The 22,663-nt window shown below is 41.7% G+C and overlaps 1 protein-coding gene across 2 annotated transcripts in view; it reads left to right on the top strand.

Annotated features, from left to right (window-relative positions):
* Window positions 1–22,663, top strand: part of LOC125017361 (inactive dipeptidyl peptidase 10-like) — a 179,458-nt gene that overhangs the window by 83,504 nt on the left and 73,291 nt on the right. The window contains exon 1 of one of the 2 annotated variants that reach the window (XM_047600394.1): window positions 3,368–3,810. The exons of the other annotated variant lie outside the window; for it this stretch is intronic. Coding sequence (XP_047456350.1) covers window positions 3,754–3,810 — 57 coding nt within the window. The 5' untranslated portion in view covers window positions 3,368–3,753. Of the gene's footprint in view, window positions 1–3,367; window positions 3,811–22,663 lie in introns of those variants that run through there. 2 annotated transcript variants of the gene reach the window in all.

Genomic DNA, 22,663 nt, shown 5'->3' with positions numbered 1-22,663 from the left:
TCTGCCCTCGGTGCCAGTATGAAGGTCTTCTGCTGTATTTCTCCCAATGCCTTGAAATATTTGACAGGGGATTTGCTCTGTGTCGTCACTGTGTGCCGGAGATTGGAGTGAACCTTGTGTTCTGCCCTCTGGGAAGCAAATGCCCTGTTCCCTGATTCAAAAATGTTTTGGGGTTTAGACTTAAAGAAAAAAAAAAAAGAATAAAAAATCCAGACCGCTACAGGCCAAAATAGGCCAAGGTTTGCTCGCTGTTATTAAAATCAAAAGCTGCCAGTGTAAAATAACTTTTTGTGTTCCTGTGTTTGAAACTAATTTCACACTTTTTCAAGTTCACAAGGAATTTCAATTAGTGCAGCTGAATCTGGCAATCTGGGAAGATGGAAGACACAATTTCTTTGTCTTCTCTTGCTTAGTATGACAACTTCAATATGTTCCCTCAATCCACAACTATAAGTAGGATACATCAACAGAAATATATATACATTTTCATGTCTATAAACCTGGGGGCATTATTTTGCATTTGAAAAGCGATATCAAATTAAAACCATCCCTGTTGCCTCTACCCCTTTGCTTTCTACAAACCAAGAAAGGAAAAGATAGAAACCAGCATCCCCACTAAGTGATGATGAATGATTCTCAGTTCATTTCCATTCAGAAAGAGATTACAGTACAAAAACAGTCGTTGCTGGTGGTCAGGCGGGAAAATGAATATGAATGTGTGTAAACTAGGCTGGTTGTAGTCGCCCATGTCTCAAGGCCAATTTACAGCAGACTTCAGTGATTCCTTACGTTTACTTGGTGACCATTTGTGACAAAGAAAAATGTAGGATCCTGCTGAAGTGTTTTTTAATATATGCTTCGACAGTCAGCTAGTCTCCCTGGGGTCCACACCTTACATACAGTACATTACACCACATTACATGTCAAAAAGTTACAATTTCATTAATTTACATTTATAATTGTATACATTAAAAAAGGGAAAAAAATACATTCAGTCATTTCAGTTTAAATTGGATACAGTCTTAAATTTGAATAGTTCATGAAGTGCATGTTAACCTTAAAATACATACTGAAGCCAGGTAGTGATGTGTAATTTCAGTAACAGTAAACAGTCAGGACCCAATGACAGATCAACTCAGCGCTGCTGAACATGTTGAAAATGAAGTATGAGCACATGTTCTCTACAGGAGACATCATACACGAAATCAGAAAGGACAGGGGTATCCCAGAACAAGTATTTCTGTCAGAGAAATGTGGCTGTGCTAACTAAATTATCAGGTCTGATTCTCACAACAGTGGCAACGCTGAGTGGTGCTGCAGGCTGACTGGCCCAACTTCCTTCTCAAAGTGGATTGATTGCCCCTGTCCACAAAATAGAGTACGCAGATCTATTTGTGTCTTTATTCTAATACAAGCCGACTACTGCTATATTTTACTCTGCTCCTGTCAAATGTGATCTCATCTCTGCGGCTCTACAGATTGCTCACAAATGAGAGAAATCAGAGGGGAGATTCTGGGAGGAGAGGAATAAAAAACATACAGGGTCACTGGATGATTTAAAGAAAATGATGACTGCCGTTGTCAGACTTCCTGGAAGGCAGACTTCCTGGAACCTACTGGACAGTTTTGCATATATACAGTACTATATATGGAAACAGGAAGACTTTTATTTCATTCTCTTTTGAGTTTGTGGTATTGGCTATGGTTTCAAGTGTAATCAGTAATGCAGAGTTGATTTCAAACAGTAATTTGCTGCAGGCCTGATAAGAATGCTTAAACAGGATCTGGAGGCTTGTCTCTGGGGATTTGTGAATTTTCTGTGAGAGCGTGGATATGATTAGAACATGATGCAGCACTGTCTTCTATACAGAAACATTTCTTTACTTCTTGTTAAAGACGGGACTCTCTTTCCCCACACTCTGTGTTAACGTGTCTGTTTTATACACACGTTTAATTTGAGCATGCACAAAAACCCCACGGCTGCTGAAAATGGCAAAATACTCAGAGAGCTAGGAGACTGGAGCCTGTCCCAGCTGTCACTGGGTGAGAGGTGAGCAACATTCATTCGGTGGTGTTTCTGTAGCTCTGTGTTTGACCTCAAACCGAATTTGGAGGGAGATATAGCCCCCAGAACCTCAGCAAGACGTTACAGATATTCCAGCTATTATCTATCACCACCATTCTCAGAGCCTATTCCAGGTCTCAGTGATCAAAAGGCTCCCATCATCGGGCTAACACAGACACACACACCCCGACAGCCAATTTAGAATCCACCATTTTTGGGAATGTAAGGAAGCACTTAGAGAAAACCGCACAGACACAGGGGGGGATATGCAAACTAAACAATGTCTTGAAGCTCATATGTTTCCTAGAACTAAGGGGAGCTGTACATTTCACTGATGACTCTCATTGTTTTCACATCTTAATTTATGATATCAAATGTGGCCCTTTAAATGATCAAAGAGACTCTTCTTTCCAATTTTCTCTAGATACTGAAAATAATACTTAATCACGGGAGGAAATGGACTCACTACTACTACACTGCACGATCCCTAACAAGTAATTCTCCACAGGACTCAGACGCAGATATAAACTATTGATCCTTGTCTGGCACGGGCATAAGAGATATGAGCGCTAATATCACAGGCTCCCGTTCGTGTCTGTGTCGACAATGCTGCTTCTGTGCGGGTTTCCAGTTTGATAAAGTCTTTAACCGCAGAAAACCCTGCTCTCTCGTAAGCCCTGCGGTAAGTTTGATGTGGCGGGGGGTTCACAGGTGTCACTTCTCCGCTAAGTGCTCCAAACACCGATGCAATTGCGTCTTTGCCCTGCACATATTTAACAACCCGGAGTGAGGTGCGTTGAGGCGCGTTGAGTTTCCTTTTATTGACCATTTAAGTTCCTTGCTTGAGGCCAAATGAATACCCCACCACAATAAAGCAACGAGATTTTGCAGCTAAAAGGCAGCTATCTGACTGAGACCATGGCCGGTATTTAGTGCATGGTGAAAAGCAGGGGTGGTGGAGTGGGGTGCTCGCCTACGGCAGAGATGAAGATAAATGTGCAGCGGGCTTTCAGCACCGCGGACAGCTCCTGGCTCCAGGCTCAGATCTGTGTGAGAGACATGGTTTTAGACACAAATTAAGAGGACTGTCATAGTGCCAACAAAACAGCCTGTTAGGACTTAGTCTTCGGGCCAAATAAAACTTAGTCCTCTTCGCACTCTTATCGTGAACGTTTTTTTTTTTTCAGCAAATGCACCCCCCACCCTGTTTAGAAACCACTACAAGATTTGAACCCCCCTCCTCCGCCGCCCCATCGTTCTCCTCCTCTTCCTCCTCTACCCAAAACACCAGCATCACCGGGAGTAGACAGAGAAGGAAGTAGACACTTCTCGAGCCCACCGCTTCGCCCAGACGCGCAGTGAGAAGTGACGGGGTGGTAAAATGTGAGAACATTTCAGCCTTTTCTGTTCGATAACGAGCGTGCCAGAAACTCTCCTCCCTTTTCCCGGAGGGGGTTGATGTGAACGCACGGGTTGCGTTCGCTTCTCGTCAGACGCTCACCAAGACCTCGCAGATATTCAATCGTGACGGATCCGTCCCTCCGCTCTACCACTCCTGCTTAAGATTCCGCAGTTGACAAGACGTCGCTTTGCCCTCCGCCGCAACCTCCCTTCCTCTCTTCTGACTTATTTTGCGCGGAAAACGGAAACCTGCCCGATTTTTCTTTGGGATTCCACCAAGTTTTGCAATGACAGCTACCAAGGAGCAGCCGAATCAGAGACCGAATCAGCCGCAGCAGGATGAGGTGGGCAACTGGCTTTTTCTTTTTGACTTGATCGTGCACTTTATCCGTAGACATTGTACGTTAAACTCTATAGGACGGCCTGCCATGCAAGGTTCATACCACCAGTGATATATAGATTTACTGAATTTGGTATTCTTCTGGCCACATACATGTAGTGAAATTGCTCGGCTCTCCTTCCTTTGCCGTCTCCGTCAGCATCAGCTCCCTGCAGGCTACAGATGATGAGTCTGTGGCTACAGTAAGAATGAGCTCATTTAAGTTGGGCTGCACATGCCAGTGTTGAAACAATCAGCTCTCGAGACCGGGTCGCAGAGATCGTGAACGCTCTGGACTCATGCACTTTCAGTGAAGGGGAAAGAGAGGAAGACTGCGCATTGTTATTCAGTCGTTGCCTCCTGTCAGCTGCCCCCCTTGACACCTTGGCAGAGAGAAACAGTCCGAGAACATCACTTTGTAAGGGTAGAAAAGGACAAGTAAGCTGATTTTCTCATGAAAGAGGCGTTATGAGCCTTGTCTCTGTTCCGGGAACCCACAAATACTCTCATTAGACTGTGAGGGGTAAACGTTCTCGGTAAGCACCTTTACACAGGTGGCGTTGCGCACTGCAAGGTTTTTTTTTTCTTTCTTTTTTTTCTAAGCTATTGAGATCAAGGTCTTTGCCAGGACTGGCATGTGCAACTTGCAACCGTGCATCCGTGTTTACGTCTTACCAGTTATCCCCTGCTATAAATGCTCTCAGTTTTTCTCAGGGCATGTGACCTCTACTCAATCAATCTACTTTCCTATTAAACTAATCCTACAAATTATTTCACCTGTTTCACTGTGGGCCTTCCACCGAGAGAGTCAAATGTATTCTTGGTGCTCTTAATTGAATTTATCTGTGTAGCCTTATTATTCCAAGAAATCAAAACCTCGGCCTCATAATTGAGTTTCTGTGCCTGAAATACTAGAAGGCCTCATGAGATGTGGTTGAAATATGATAGCACACTAGCGTTCAATACTCCCTCCTCCATGTTTAAAGCTCAGTGGATGCTACTGTGTGGGCCTCCAGCCGTTTCAAAGTCATATTGTTGATTTTACGAGTGAGCAGTGTTCACTGATTTAATTAGAGATGATACTGTTCTGTATGATCACAGCTGCCAGGAGCTGTTAAGGGAGCTGACAGACATGCAGACATCCTGAATGTTTTAGTATTTCATTAAGTTGTTGGATACCTTTTTCTGTATTCAGATGTGTTCAGTAATACAGCCATGGAAATGGTGGCTTCAAAACAGCTGCTGAAGATGTAAAAATAAATAAATAAATGCATTTGCGAAGAAAATATTTTGATTTTAAGATCACAAAGTCAGGTGAAATGCAGGTAAAAATGATAGTAGCCAACATTTGGGAGTTATTGCGTAATATATGTGCAGCAGGCCGGCACCCCGTTTGCAGGCGTCAGGGGTTGAGAGTAGATCTTTAGCAGAGCCAAAGCTATTACTGTCCCCGGCTCTGTCAACCCTGTGTGCATGCAGAGCTCTTTGGCAAGCTTTTAACAGGGTTACTCTTCATCAAAGTTGCATGACGATGCGGAGGGATTTACAAAGGGGGGAAACACAGAGTGATCTTTAAATAATAGGTGAAGGAGAAAATGGAGCCCCGAGCTGTTTCAGTAAATGTGCGTTGGAGGACCAGTAATTATCTTTTTTTAGTGCATTCCTTTTTGCCACAGTTAAGTCCATTGTCGCTGCATTGAAAGCTTTTCTTCGTCTTGTTTGTGATTCTGTCAGTGTGGCACACTGAATATCTTTCCAAACATATAATACCGGTGCATATGGTAAGGCATAAATCAATTGTCCAGAATTAAGACAGACATCTTGTTCTTTGTTTTGCACCTGCAGGAGCACTTCTGAATTATCACAACACTGAGCATCCTCCGCTACCATAATATACTGAATCACTGTACTGTCGTTGCCTGTGTTGTACTGTAGACCGATGCAGGAACCACGTTTTGAAAAGGATGATGAATTCATGGAATGGAAGAGGCAATCTCTCTGGTTCTGCACTTCAACAAGAGAGATTGCCTTGATGGACTTTTATGCTGACTGGCATAAGAGCACCAAACTGCCTTACTGTCAGGATTCTGACAAGCACACATGGGTCAAACTCACTGCCAATAACATTTCCTCAAAAAAGTCCTGTAATTGGAAAGCAGGTTCAGTTACACAGGTGGCAGGTAGGGCCAAGACAGGAAGAGACAAAATGCAAAGTCAAAAACCCACAAAAAGACAATCCAAATATGAATGCTGGAAGGCTAGATAACAGACTAAGATGAACTGGTGCAGAGCGCAGGGAGCACACAGACTAAATACTTGGAGAGGGAAGACATGAGACACAGGTGGAACACATTAGGGCAGGTACTCACACAGGAGGGAAACCTGACAGGAAGCGATCTGTAACAGGAGGACAGTTAGACAAAATAAAAGAGTAAGTACTGAAGACAAATAATAAAAAAAAAAAGACATGACACTTACAACCAAGCCTAACAGATCATTGTTCTCAGACGGACCAGAGCATTTAATGTTATATATTAGCAAAATACCATCATTTCACAAAAAAGACTTGGCTGGTATGGTGAAAAGATACGGATAGAGGATGACATAGTGTTTAACACTGTCCCTCTAAAACCAGAGCATGTGGTCTTTTTGTCTTCTAAAGCTTTTCTCCCATCTGCTTGCCCAAAGATAATGAGTTGGAAAATGTGCATGTGAATGGTTTCCTCTCTGCTCGACATCAGCCCTATGCTTGGCTTTCCAGCTTGACCAGGTGCACAGTACATTTATTTTCACTAACAAGACCACACCTGAGTATATACAAAGAAGTGTATTTTAACCAAGTTAAGGGGATGGCGTGAAGGGTTAAAGGGCCAGGGTTAGGGTTAGGGTTAGGGTTAGGTTTAGGAAGATGTAGAGTCAGATGGTGGTCCTCTGACATTCAGATGGAGAAACCCAGGAAGTGAGATTCAGGGTGAGGTCATATCTCTTGAAGTTTCAGCTCTGCGTCCCTCCAGTTCCTGCAATGAGATTGTAAAGGACAAGAAAAACAGAGAGGACTGTGGGTGGAGGCGTTTGAGAATTAAGTCAAACCACCAAGGAGAGGTTAGACATGACTAAAATTGGATGAATGAATGAATACTCTTAGGATACCAACACAGTGCAATCTAAACATCTTTTACATTTCTTCATGTACTCACTATGTACAGTCAGCTCTGAATGGGAGCATCGAAGCGCTTCTTGACTGTGAAATTTTACGGTGCAGCCAGCCCCTCTTTAGTTTCATTGACCGACAACTCTTAAAACAAACTGAGTCATTTGACATTGACCGGTCTCCAGCTGTGTCACTGTCTGCCGTTATCACAGACATAAGGCAAGCTGACTAAGAGGTTAACTTCTCAGTGTGACCCCCTTGGCCAGTCCAGGGTCTCTGCAGTCGGTGGGGTGTATAGGCTTAGCATCTGGACTGACAGAATATCCTCCTCGGCTTTGTTAATGGAGCCGTTGTTGCCTTTACTTGTGCTAGGAGAAAAGAATACTCTACCCTATTGTGAGTAAGAGGTGTGCTTTTTCACACTGTGATCCTCTGGCCCGGGAAACTGTAATTCACACTAATGGAGAAAATGTCTCGGACACGGCTACTGCTACAGTGGCCTCTGAAAGACTTACACGGGAATGGGAAGAAAGAGGAAGAACGTTTCAAGAGGGAACGTGAGTGAAAGAGATTCAAGCGGATGGCTGATTGATTTAAAATGCATCAGGAGGAAGAGGAGGATGTAGAGAAACAATGCAGTGAGAAGACCTGAGTAATACACAACAATAGGAATGTGAAGGAAAGAATAGCTTTACATGACTGTCTCTGTGGCTGTTATCAATATAAAGTCATTACTGCATCTTAAAAAACACCTGTTAGCAAAACTGATTTTTATAACAAGGAGGATGTGGAAACAATGTGACGGGAGTGAGTCATAGTTATAGATGGACTGAAAGAGAATCTTTAAGCTTGAGCTCATTGTTAACTGTCTGGCTCTGAGCTTGAGTGATGTTGTTGACTCTTATCACTGTCGTCTGGCTCCTCGACACCCAGCAGCTGAGGAGGTAGGGGCTTGAGGTGTGCATCTCCTTGCCGGGGGAACCCAGTGGAGGATTTAGGAGATATATCCCTCAGGGACTGTGTTACTACTAACAATTCCATAACCAAGTGTTGTGGTCAGAAGTACTTAATCTACAATTATATAATCCAAAATGACAGTATATCTAGGATTTTTCGTAGGCCTGTAAGAGAAACAAATAATACCTTTTCCTCTCCAATTGTACCTAACCACAGTGACCCATTTAGGTCTCTAGTTTTGCCATTTCATTTGACGAAAACGCTCCCCGGCCTGGGGTTATAAGGTGTGTGTCTTGAACATTAGGCCCCAAGTATAGTAAGGCAGAAATGAAGGGTGTGAAGGCTGCAGGGTAGAGGGGTGTAGTGAGGCTATATCCAGGACACCACACTTGAACTGAGATTTAAAGGTAAGCACATAACAGCAGATGAATGCAGAAGTCCTCCTCTGGTGTCCAAACCTGCACACACTTCATTCTTCACATCGAAGCCCAGATACTCACTCGATGTCACAACAAGAAAACTTTACACTTAACCTTAGAATACTAAGGTTATAATTAGTGATCCCATCACAGACATGGGGTATATTTTACTCAATAAAAATCATCAAAATAAATTGAAAAATACATGGTAAATTCAAGTACTTTACTTTCATTTTCAACTATAAAATGTCTCATAAAATATATGTCAGATGGGGCTCATATAAAAAGGCACCAATTGCTCCTTAAGAAAAAACAAAAAAAAAAAAAATACATAATGGGGCTAGGAACTTGAAATTCGGTCCACCTGTTCCTGGGTCATGTGAGACTTGTCCAGTGAAGGCACATTGGGAAGGATCACTAACGACCGGGAAGAGTCAGTCAAAAAATTTCACTTTTGAGAGGGTGAAAATGACAAGCTGACTATTAAATGTCTCTGACCAAATGCATTCCACTGGAAATTATCACTAAACTACATTTATTCATAATCGTCACACTAAATAAGAATCACATGGACCGCATAGCTCTAAATCTAGTATCAATGAATTTGTAGCTAGCGATTTCTAAAGTAAAACTATCTTTAGTTCTGTTTTATTCACTTGTTGTGATGCCAGATTATCCCGTGACAAGCCTGTGACAGGATGATAGCTGTGTATGGTACGTTGGTGTAACAGCCCAACACTCCTACCTTCGATGACATCAGTGAGCAGCCTGAACAATGAAAATCACGTGACAATAATCGCCCAAAGTTATTGCCTTTTAAAGAAGTATTGCTATTAAATGTCTTAAATACATATTAACAGGCACCAAGGATGTGTGCATTAAAGTAAATTAATTCAAATATGGGGAAAAGCTGGAAAGAAAGACTGTGAGAAGGCTTAAATTTGAGAGAAGGGACTGAACCCTGCCTGTAGGAAGCAGTACTGTAGCAGCTTATTTGAATTCAGGATGTGTCTTTGCATGAATTTGGTATAAGGTCATCCTAATAAATGATCAGCCCACATCTGCACCTATTTCTTTCTGACCACTGATGTAGGACACAGAAGAGAGCACTTTCAAAATATTACAAATGTACTAACGATTGAGAAGTGTAGTCATGTTTTCACTAAGAGGACATATATAGGAAGTGGCTTCTGCTTCGTATTTTGCTATCTAGGGTCTGGATGTGGTGTCGTTGCATGCTGCTCAACAGCAAATTGAATGCAGTGGTCCTGATTATGAATTGCACAAACGTAGCAGCTCTTCCACATTAATGCCCCTGTCCAGATTGTCCCAGCTTCGGAGGGGACTTACGCTTGCTACCATCGTGTCATAAGCTTTTACTCTGTATCCCGGGGCGATTGGTGCCCTGAATTACTGACGCTGACACATGTTCCATCCTCGAAAGGATTAAAAGGCAATTATAAAGTTTGAGTCATCCGTTGTCACACAGACCAGGGGACAGACCTGAGATAGCAGGAATTAGGAAGTCGGAACAGTCAGAACTTGTGTATGTGTGTGTGTGATAATGGTTTGTGAATGTATGGACAGTTGTAGGTTAAACGCACTCCTCAGCTAGCCCCAGTCCACCTTTGAGAAGTTTTTGTGAATAAATGGATTGGTCTAGATGTGTGGTTTTTCTTCCCTGACTTCAAAACATCTTTAAAACTCAAATTCACTTGGGGCAACAATCAAGCAGCAGTAATTGAGATGAAATATGTTTGCTGCTCAGATTGTAACTTTAATGCTGGGCATATGGACCATTCTTACTTCAGAGTGAATCACAGAATTGCCTACTGAACAACAGAAGCAGATTACAAAGAAGCAATTACAACCACAAATAGCCTGAGAGACACACACTCTCTAATGCAAACACTTTCTTTGAGATATAAGTGTCATCTTTTTGCTCGCGGCCTGAGCTGTCTGAGTACCTTTCACTTTTTGATACAATTTTATAGCCACCAATGCAAAAACCCCTCATGCAGATGAACATTTAATACGCGTGACTATCAGCTCCTCTGGAACTTGGGAACGTGTGAGACACTGACGTCAAACAAACAGCACCATTCAGCGGTGTCATACATTCTAGCAATCAAGTCTCCTTCCAACACTAGAGAGATTATTTTTAGATTCCTCCATGAACATTGTTCTCATTAATATTGACAAGGTGACTCCTGCCAGGCCTTTCCTCACCACTAGTTCATCAGCCCCGCTCAGATGAAGTGCAGGAGTGTTTCTGGCAAACAACGTTTTCTGCACTTTCAGGACTTATAGTAAGCACTGAGGGCAGCCGGAGATCGATTTCACTCCCCGGGGTAGATAATCAAAGGCTCATCTGAAAGGGCAGTCATATTGATAGCACTCTGCAGATACATTGATAGACCACCATCTATCTATCGACTCTCCCGACTGTATGTTCAGTGAACACGGACGAGGGGTATTTATACAGGTCTATACAGTACGAACTATCAGCAACAGTTGCGGGCATGTGACGTGTCAGTGGCACAAGGTTTTTTGATGTGACTTTGATTTCTATGAGTCATGCTAACTGTACACTCAATGTGTGGGGAAATGTGGAACCGTCCAGAGCAATGCAAAGGCAAACATTTTAAATACAGTGTGAAGTTCATTAAAAATAATAAATTCAACAAATCAAAGAAATTAAGTGTGATGGCCCTCGCAAAACGACCTTTATAAGCGTATTTCTATGCAAGCAACATAGCTCATAATGCTGTAATCTCTCTGAAGGACATACATAGATTTAAATATTTGAAGCACACAAATCAATGTCCCATATGTTTTATTTCTTTTCTAGCATGGCAGCTCATTCATATAAAAATAATCGTTCTTTTTCTTTTTTTTTTGCTCTATATATTTTAACTGTTTGAGTTTGGCTGCTTTGTTGCACATTCAATGCAGTTTGCTAAAACACTGAACTTTGTGGAGGCTGACCTTTACCTTACTGACCATAATTAGCTTAAAAGAAGGGGAACGATGTCATTAAAGAACATCAGTTTAGCCATAGCTCAGCTTATCTTACAGTTATGACACTAAATGTTCACTTACTGGTGAACGATATCGTGTTTGCAAAGGTCACATGCTAACAACACTCGGTGAAACCATTTAATAATTTATTGCGCTTTTTGTAAGTCACTGTCATTATACAGACTTCAATAACAAACATTGTGAGTTCCTGAGTCACACAGCTGTCGGTGCTCATGGAGACCAGCTCTGGAATCACAATTCTGTCTTTCATTCGTTCATTAATTTTCTATAATTGCTTGTCATCTAGAGGGTCCAGGTGTCACTGGTCGAGAGGCAGGGTTACACTTGGACAGGTCTCCGGTCTAACACAGAGAGACAGACAACCGTTCACACTCATGCCTACGGTCAATTTAGAATCACCAGTGAACCTAACGAGCACGTCTTTGGAGGTGAGGGGAAGTACCCGGAGGAAACCCACGCAGACACAGGGAGAACACAGAAAGGCCCCAGTCAGCCGATGGATTAGAACCTAGTTATCAGTGCAAACTGCCGCCCATTTTTTCTTTCAACTTTAGTGTTTTCATACTTTAGACACATCTGTTACAGTCTTAGTGGTACTTCTTCACCTGCATTTCATGATATAAAATGTCACTGACAATGTTATTAATTAGTAATTAAATCCATTTCCATCTCATTCGTGTCTTTAAAGTTTTTAAAGGCTTGCGAACTGTGAACCAAAAAACAAATCCGACATCTGGGCCATAGAGATCCACTGTTTTCCCCAAACCATTACGAACACATTAATGAGCCTCACTCTTGCAGTGGGTGATTTCTTTATTGTAATTAACATGGGCACTGTAGCACAACACAGCATGCATCAAATGTGAATTTCTCCACTGCTGGGAACAGCTCCCAGCAGATGCATTGTTTTTAAATAATATGTGCTACAAACTATTCCAGGTTTCCAGGTGTTTTGAGAATTCACTGTTCACATTTTTGCTTAAGTTTCCTTTTAGTTACTTATTGGATGCTATAGAAACAGAATGTGAAATAATGGCGACCACCGGTTGCCAAGACAGCTGTTCCATAAAGTGGTCGGTGAAAGCTGAAGAAAAAAAAACAACAACAAAAAAAAACGTGAGTGAGTCTGGAGGAAGTGTGGTTGGGTCATCGATATCGCGGCTCCACGTGGCTCCACTCTCAAACCGTACTAGTAAGACTCTGGTTCCAGAGTCAGGAGACGGCGTCGTCTGTACCCTCGGGAAAATAGCGTCAGATTGGTGAATGCAAGGTAATGGCGAGACGTTATCCACATTAGTGCAGTCTGTGATCCCACCCTCCAGTTAAGGCCTTTGTCGGACCTACAGCAATCCCCAGAGCTGCAACCTGTGTGACGTTGGAGGTCATCACTTAATATACTAGTTCAACCAATGCACTGTCAGTTTTTTAAAAAGTGGAATGCTAAATATAACTTTTCCCAGTAGTCCTCTGTTTTTCTTGTAATATGTGAAGCTGTTAACTGAAACATAAAAATTACATGTCATTTATTTGTAGTCTACTCAGATAGTGGGAATAAGACTTTCCCGTTTTCATTATTCTGTGTCTAAAAATGAATAGTTTTCTAAATTATCGCTTTTGTGCCAGTAGTGGCTGTCTTTCTGCAGTCAGAAGTGGTTTAATGTGGATGCGGCAAAGTGGGTAGTCAGAACGTTAGGCTGTGGGACTCACACACATGACATTGCTCTTTGCATCCTTAAGTACTGTTAGTGGTCACCAGTTTATTTTAGCATTGCTAGCAGAGGTGAGTCTACGTAATCACCCGGCCTATATATTATTGTGCTGTGAGCACGTAAGACTGAAACTGCTGCTGATGCGATGCTCTGGCTACGCAGGCTGTGTTGTGCCATGACGTTGCATGACCTAGACCAGTGCATTTTGGCACGTGGAGGTTTCCCCACTTCAGACATTTTTTTCCCCCCCACTTCTCCGTGCACTCCCTTTCTGTGACGTTTATGCCAGAAATCACTTTAATGTGAGAGAACATTTGGAAGCGAGATGTTGCATCTTAAATTCCGTCACAACAAAGCACAGTAGCGTTCCCTTTAAGCTGCATGTTTCTGACTCGCATGTGTGACGTAAGTTAGCCAAAGAAGACTCACGTTATGGTTGTGTTCACTGGCTGTATTTGAAGACAACAAGCAGTCCAGAATATGACGCTAACAGCTTTCATTAACAACAACAGGGTGACTCAGCCCTAGTGCCTGGAAGGGGGATGTTTATTAAGGTCATATTAGAATATCAGTTGTGCGCTCTGCGTCTGCACCGCGGCCATTATTATGTATATTGTCTATGTGTGACAGTGTAGGCAGGTGCCCTGCACTCTGTTGTCAAGACACCAGCTCACCAGTGGAAGAGCCTTTGTAAACGTCATCAACGAGGGGGACGATCAAATCAGTTTCTGACGCACACACCTCTTCATCCGACTTCCAGCTGAGCTGTCCTCCCCTCGCCACCACTCCATCCCCACTAATTCCCTCTCAACTAGCAATTTTATAGCTCAGCGCATTCTGAATCCTCCATTGTCAACCTATAGGTTTGAAAAAACACACAGAGTCACTTTTCAACCACACACAGAGAGACAATTTCCTGTCTGCCCTAGACACATTCAGCCTCATGTCAATGAGCTTCTCTTCCTGCTGCTGCTGATGTCAAGTCCTCCTTTCAATTTTTATTATTTCTCTTGATAAATGAGGGTTGTTTCCGAATTGGGAGGAAATGGCTGGAATCTTTTCTGCAGCCTGGAGGGTAATTTGCCCAGGAATGTAGTGAGCTGTGTCTAATTGTGTTCAATTCTGAGATTTGACTGCCAGGGACAGACAAAGCTCTGGCACCCACCATGTAAATGATATAAAATCACATTTAAATGCATGTAGAAAATTCAAAGTAAAAGCTGATTAATGGAATTAGCTTTATTGTCCTGTGTCCTTCACATGCTGTAGGTGGTTTGAGCTTAGATTTATCCCTTCCGTTGGTTTAATGCAGCTGAATACATCTCATTAAATCCTCTGTTTGTATAATAAAATCAGGCAATGCCCTATTTTGCGCCTGAGTGGCTTTATTGAGGCTTGCATTAGAATTAGCGAACTGTATTTCAAGAAGGAATATTAAAATGTCTTAAGGCAAAATTCAATCATTGTGAAAAATGATTATAAATTACTAAGCGAATGCCTGACCCTCATTCAGGATTGTTCCTGTATTTAAAGAAAACACATTCCAAAGTTCATTGTCATATTCTTTTCTTACACTTATAGATCACTGCTGCTTTTGTAAAGAACAAAACATATTGTTTCTCGTGTGTGTTCTTCCCTGACAACCTAAGTGACGCACTTGCATCATCTCAGTTAAGGCATTTTTTCATTTATTTTAACAGCTATGAGATTTGAACTGACAGAGACTCAGTCAGATTCAACAGATGCAACACTTAACAGACTAGCATTTATTCATCTTGTAACATAGTGAAATTCCACAGTGGAGTTTTGAACGACCCTACATGTTAAACTGTATGTCGTTCTATGAGTACGGATCAGCTGCTGTTATTTACACCAGTCACAAAGACAAATGAAGCAAGAAATTTTGCTCTTTAATTTGCAAGTCTGAGTGTATTGCTGAGACTGTCCGTCTTTCAGTAGAGTCCTCCAGGATTCAAGATTAGAAGTAATTTAAGATAATTACTATGCTAAAGAACTATGGTCTTCCTATCTGAATGAAACCCGTTGTTGTTATAACATGTCTGCACAAAATGGCTGTCATACAAGCAACTGCTGGTGCCTAGAAGCCATGGAGCATAGCCAACAAAGTAATTTAAAGAAGGAAATGTAAAGGTATGACGAAAGGATGAGACAAACACTCAAGGCAGTGGCCACATATGGACGTATGCACTTATCATGTGAACACGGTAAAGGTAAACCCCATTTGAAGATAAGATCAGCACATGCATTTAAAGTGATCTAAATGCATTCTGCAGGACTGGGAAACTTCAGAAATACTGGAATCTGCTGTAGTCGCCTTTCCAAGTTCAAGTTCCTCTTCCAGAGGTCCTTCACTCAGTCTGGGTGTTCCTCGTGTCCATCTTAGACATGATCTTTCACCTCAGGTCAGCTGCCCTCGGGCCGATGAAACGCTTGTTGGGGATGATGATATCTGACCCCTGACCTGTCTCCTTGGCTCCACCTTACCATAGCAGGTTCTACCTTATACAATCTCAATATGTGATAGTAGTTGTTGTTTGAGGACACTGGATCATAGCGTTTCAATGTTAATCTAGATGAGAAGCATCAAAGCTTCTGTAGGTCTGACATCCTACAGCATATAATTCTGCTCTCTAGTGCTAAAGATGCTATAATGTGCGCATGAAGAAATCTACCAACTTTTTGAGTGGACTGTTTTCCAGTGAAAACAGTCGACACAACTGCCCCACGTACATGTATTATACATGCTGGTTCATGTGCTTCCACTCAGCCATGTGGTCTTTACAGATTCAATATTCATGGGTGAAATGCTGTACCAAACATTTTTCTTTTTCTTTTTTTTTCCTTTTCAAAAGGCAGACCCGTAGGCTGCAACCTCATTGTTAAGTGGGTTTGTCATACAGTTTTATTTGTCATCATGTTCTTAGATGTGGCACTGACTAACCAGTAAGGTAGCAGCATCCACGGTGTAAATTATGTACACACGCTATGTGTCATTCTATCAAATGACTAAATCTTATTAGTGCATGGATAATAACGTCATTATTTTGAATGAAAAAAAAAAGATGGCTGTGAAATGGAAATCAAATGGAGTGCAGTGTTTAACGAGATGTGTGCATCAGAATTAATCTAAATTAAAGAGATCACTCAAGCATTTTGAGTCTGACACGTATGTGTGGAAAGACATTGACATCAAAGCTGCATTTTCAGTTTAGATTTATTATTTTAGGAAGACAGGTTTACAAAAGCTTCATTGGATGTGTAGAGATGACAAATTTCTGCTCCATGTGCAGCCTTGGAGGAGGAAATGTAAACAAGCCACTGCTAATTGAGAATGTGCTCATTAAAATAAAAAATGATAAACATGCTCTCTAAATGCTTTTTCTCCAAGAATTTGGAAACATACTGCACTACAAAAACCCTACCTCTGATCCCTGACATCCTATTTGAAAGCATCCCCACATCATAACGGACATGTAAAAAGTGTGCAGGGCACTATATATGAAATATAAAAGTAAATAATTTTCCTTTATGCACCATTCGGTCGCTGCTGATTTGCTAAACTCAGCATTCATGCTAATTAGTACGCAGCAATGCCTTTGCACTGCCGCGTGAGATAACAACCTTGCATATGTGAAACCAATCTGGCAGGGACAGTGACTAATTGAGAATTATCTCACATGGATCAGAGGCCAATGGCGGCGTCCTTCAGGGCAAGGCTGATAATGCTAAATACAATAAGATGACAACATCTATAAGCACGCTGTTTCCTATTTGCCATTGGATCAATTTCAGATGTTAAGCCTCAAGACCCCAGCGTGGCTTTGGCTGTGGCTGTCAATGATTCACAAGGCAGTGAGAAATGGTATTTCATGGGTAAACAAAAATAAGCCTGTACAGATGGCGTTATTTTCTTCTCCCTCTCTGACCTGCTGTCATTTTTAAAATGGCTCAGCTTCTGCCCAAATGCTGCTTGTCATTTGTCACACTGCCGCCAAGGTCAGAGTCCAGGCGAGGGTAAGCTCACAGCTCTATAAATAGCCCGACTTCTCTAACACCACTGCTTGTACTGATGTGAACAAACACTCACTATTGTGCATAGTAAGGCCACCAAAGCAAAAGCTCTATTAGCAGGAGTCTGATGAAGACGGCAGGTGTCTTAATCAAATGTCTCGGCGGCATTACCATTCTAATCTTAAACCATGTCTTATTATCCAAACCCAACCTTTTCATGTACGCCTTCGACAATAGATTCAGAGATGTGTGTATTTACATAGATGTCTCTAGCTTACTTACTTACCAAGACATCCTGTTGCTTTTCCAATGCCAAAAAAAACTGATCAGACTGAGGGGCAGCTGTGGCTCAGCTGGCAAAACGGGTTGTCCACGAACCAGTTTGAACCCCCATGTACATGGATCACACACCGAAGTGTCCTTGAAACAAGAGACTGCACCTTGAGTTGCTCCCAGTGTCTGGCTGAAAGGAATGAGGATATCCATGGCCTTTTGAGCCAGGCACTGGATGTTGTTCGGCCACACAGACGGCTCAGAAAAAGTCAAACATTTGTGGTGTCTTTTTGTTGACAGACTGGTGCCAAATACAGAGGGATTGAACAATGGATAAAATGCAGCTACGTACAGTTTCAGTCAGTGTGACCCGGCAGGGATCAGCTCTGCCTCTGTCTAGTTGTTCTGGCTCTTATTACGGGCTTCCTGTAACAAGTCAATTTTATTTCTTACATTAAAGCTTTTCTTGCTATTTCAAAGACAGATGATGTGATTATGGAAATGGCTTCTGTTAGCGCACGGCTAAGCCATATGATTGCAGTGGGACTGCTTTGCAGCAGTAAAGAGAGATTTTTTTTTCTCTGCTGTCCCTTTCTCTGCTTTCTGCCACTGATACCCTTCTGACACTGATTGTTGAAAATTGTACAGAATAAAAACAGTGAATGTGCGAGTGAGGCACACTAATGCTTTGCATGGAAATTGGTTTGCTAATCATGGGTGGTTTTAAGTGTGAAGAGAGAGTTGGCATCACCACGGTTGTTTCCCTTTCTACTGAGCAGCACTGCTGAGGCGCATTAACGGATTCTTTTTCTGCCTTTTCCATACTAGGGATTAAAGTCAAGATACCTTGGGGTCTGCTGTGATTCTGAACTGATATTCAAAATGTGTCACAGGCATATCCACCTGAAAAGGAACTGCAGTAAAACAAAAGGCAAACCCAAGGTTATTAATTCACTGTCAAGCTGCACTTCCTAAATATTGCTCTGTGACCAGCAGCGGTGTCGGTCAGCTCGTGTTGGGATTCATGCATCATCACTGTTAACTCAGCCATGCCCCTTAATACTTCCCTAACATCCCTTGTGATCCATTATTTTCTGTGGGCTACTTGATCTGTTGAATAATTGACTGTATTGATTGAGTGTGATAGCATTTGTTCCAGAGACAGTCAGGTAGAATTACCACCAGAGTCAGTTTAATTAAAAGATGCTTCCAGTCCTTCTCTCGGTCAAATTAATAAACAATGAGTGATGGAAGTAAAACAAGAGGCCTAAATGTGTGCATGTGCAGGCATTTAGTGTTTATTTGTGTTCTGTCAGGACACAGAGAAAAAGCAAACCCTAAGTACTTTAATGATTTCTTTTTAATTTTCTCTTCCATTGCATGGAAGGCAGAGAACAAATATTGACTGCTGGTTAGTTTTGACTCAGTGTTCACATTGTTACTACATGGTCCTGGAATTGTTTTATGCACATTTTCAATATGTGCATTAAAAAAAGTGCTTGTGCATTTTTGAAAATTATCTCACATTACATTATTTTAACTGATAGGATAAGAAGCATCACCTAAGAAGTAACTCCAAGGTATTTTTCTCAAAATCTGGAGAAAATGTCTTATTAAACTTCGATGAAAAACAAGCTATAGCACAAAGGCTACTGAGTGGGCTAAGACGAGACACGAGCCAAATATACCGTTGATATAAAACTTGTTCAGTGTGGCTTCCTAAGGATATTGTTATCTCCAGGATCAGAGGAATCAGAGAATATGATTTAAAAATGTTTAGGTCTCAGATTAGTCCGGTTTTTACATTTTTTTCAGGATAGAAGTAATGCAGTGATAGCCGTGAACGCAGCTTAGTGGGTCCTATTCTATGCCACTAATAATGCATTCCACATGGCCCAAATTTAAATAAATACATGACGGAAACCATGGGGAAAACAGGAAATTAAGCAGAATGATAAAAGTCTGCTTCATAAGTAAAACTGTGTTGACCAGGTAAACTGTATAATTAGGGGGGAGCTGTGGAGTGGTGGTTAGAGGTGCAGCGTGGGGCTAAAGGGCCTTGGGTGCTAGTTCTGCTTAGAGACTGCAGCCCACTGCCCACTCTACACAATGGATGGGTCAGACAGCAGGGACATTATTTTTAAAAATCATTCATTGCTGACCAGTTCTGCTAACATCCATATTCTGATGCTAACGCATAGTTGATATCCACCCAATGTCAAAATCTAACAGAAGATGAAAAAATGTTAAAATAGATCCTTTCACTGGTAAACGTGAAGAAATTTTCCAAACATCAAAAAAAAAAAGGATTCCATGCATGTGTGAGTATACATGGCAATAAAAATTATTCTGATTCTGATCACAAGTCCAGAGGTCAAGACATGCAGACAGAGGGAGGTCTGTGTGATTTGAATGTCTGCCTGTTGAGATGGAGTTTTATTTAAGTAGAGAAAAAAAAACATCAATAACGTCTGCAAGCATGTCTCAAACCCTCACATAATTGCTTTTTGTTTATTTATTTATTTTTGTTCAACTGGATGTTCCATGAGATAGACAAGCAATCGCTGTCGCGTATTGAAACGCATGGATTTATGTATAGTGAACATAACGTGGCACCTGTTCCACTATTTGTGCTAATGTATGAAAAAAAACCCCACAATATTCCGTACGATAGTAATGTGATTTATCAAATCTCTGATTCCTGGAACGTGAGTGAAACCTAGAGAAAAACAGCTGATTTGTGTATACATATTGCTTAATTTGTTTGTGATCATTCATTAGTGAGTAACTTACACAGAACCTGGGCTCGTGCGAGTGCACTCCTCAGTCTGTAACAACACCACCCAAAGAACAGTTCGTGCTGTGTCTTTTCTGCCTGTCAGGTTAAGTTATAGTTGTGTAACAAAAGTCCTGAAAGGGTTATGTGCGTTAAGTTGACTTGGAAACAACAGCACCAGCGCAGACCCTGGTACTGTAACTGACGTGTACCCAGAAATGTAACAACGAGAGTATTTGTGCAACATTTCTGTGAAAGTTTCAGTCACCATTGTTGAAAGTGAAACAGGAAGTGGAAAATGAAGCTGAAAGTAAATACAAAAATGAACACAACTTGCAAAAAAGACAAAAAATGGCGAGCTGGACTGACAAGCGTCACGTATAAATGACTCGTACCAGCATAGGCTATGAGCATAGGTTCTGATGTCTAGGTTCCCGCAATACTCTGAAAGAGTCATTACATTAGCTACGTAGCTTCTATTTTGACATATATTATTCAATGATCCAGTGTTTGTGGGTATGACATCAGGTCTTCAGTAGACATTAAAAACACTATGACATTTTATTATTTCATAGCAAAGCATGTAACATATACCATAATCATCTGTGTGTATAGCGTGACTGTAGCGCTAAAGTGGTATGTTGGCTGATAAAAAAACAACACTTTTTTTAGGAACCGTCTGTTGGCCTTGTACTTTCAGCCGTTGAAAACATGGAGGCACAGGTTTCTTGTTTATGCCACCCAGCTTGTTAGAAGTTTATTTATAACCCTGTGTGTCCCTTTGGACCACTACTCGCACATTTATGTGAAGTAAATAAACACATTTTGAAAATGAATGGCATGCTGACAAAAAGTCCAACAAAAAGGTAGGAGAGGAAAAGACCAATTTGAGCTGTAATGTGACAGCTTTCGTGTGATGTGATCAAACGTGAGATAGTGTCTTCTGTTTATTTTCCAATTTTGCAAAAGAATAAAGGAAGCTTCTCCTCCAATCTACATAGATTTATTTGGAATTTTATCCAATGAGGGTATAAAGATTGTGATAACCCAGTTGCTGTCACATTCCCTCTGGTAGACTACCCGTTTATCGTGGCTATTCCTATGCTCCACGGTAATGGAATTGGAGGGACTCAGCGGGTCCAAATTCTCTTAGTGGTTCTCTTATTGATTGTAATTGAGCTAATAGATTGAAGACGAGGGTTCAGAAATGGCTAAATAGGAAATTGGGGGGAAAAATGAGACAGAGAGAACATAAAAAAGAGAATGAAAGAATGTCATGCACTAGACACAAGGGCTCTTTTGTGGTATTAATGAAATGAGCAGTGGTCCAAGTCCTGATAACACATCAGTGGTATGAATCCAAGTGGGGATGTGAATGATGTAAAGGTGCATCCATGTAATGTGCATCTGTAGTCATGGTGACTAAACTGCTCTCGTCCACCTGTTCCTCACAATGTAAAAATTGTAAAAGCAGCTAAAATGTCCTGTTGTTACAGAGTGCTCTATGAGACAGACCTGGAAGCCTGTGCTGTGTCTAATTTCCCCAGTGGGTATATATTGTCTGTGTCTCCCTTACCTTGGATTACATTTTGCCTCAAAGAGAATGATTTCGTGTTACCTTAGTCATTGATTTTCTCATTGTGTTTTTGCCTCTTGAAGGGTGACTTTTAGTTATTCTCAGAAATAAAGACTGAACAAATTCAAACGTCGCTGTGCATTTGGGTTCAAGTCTTGTTCAGCCGTGACAGAAACATTTCTAAGCATGACTTAAATTAGCACACTGATGCCTCCCAGTGAGAAGGCCCAGGTCCTGGTTCGGGCCTTTCTCGGTGGAGTTTGCATGTTCTCCCTGTGACCGCGTAGGTTTTCTCCAGGTACTCCAACTTCCTCCCACCTCCAGAGACATGCTTGTTAGGCTGATTGGTGATTCTAAATTGACCCTAGGTGTGAGTGAGTGTAAATGGTTGTTTGTCTCTGTGTTAGCCCTGTGATAGACTGGTGACCTGTCCAGGGTGTACTCCGTTTCTCACTCGATGACAGCTGGGATAGGTTCCTGCGACCGTAGTGAGGAGAAGTGGTAGAAGAGGATGAAATGAGATGAGACTCAAATTAGCACATTATGTCAAAAATCTGATACAGGTGCAATGAAACATTCTTTTACAAACGCAGAACCTGCCTCTGATTGGCATCAATCTGTGCCACCTCCCCTCCAGTCAATCAAAGGGTAGTAGTGTGTAGGTGGGCAATCACTGCATTTCACCTGCAAGGGTTTGTGGGTAATTGAGGCCAGGAGAAGCTGCAGAGAGAGGGAATTTCAAGGCGGGGGAGAGCTTAATTTACCTTATCAGGGGTAGCAGATGTGCTGGAAGACCATGTATAACAGTTTCTAATACCAGAGTCAGAGAAAGTTGCAGGCAAACACTTCGCAAACTCTCCTGGATATTTCTCTGCAGATAGTA

This window comes from Mugil cephalus, chromosome 12 (genome assembly GCF_022458985.1).
Source record: "Mugil cephalus isolate CIBA_MC_2020 chromosome 12, CIBA_Mcephalus_1.1, whole genome shotgun sequence".
Taxonomy (NCBI): domain Eukaryota; kingdom Metazoa; phylum Chordata; class Actinopteri; order Mugiliformes; family Mugilidae; genus Mugil; species Mugil cephalus.
The sequence above is the reverse complement of the archived record's forward strand: the minus strand, read 5'-3'. Positions and strand labels throughout refer to the sequence as shown.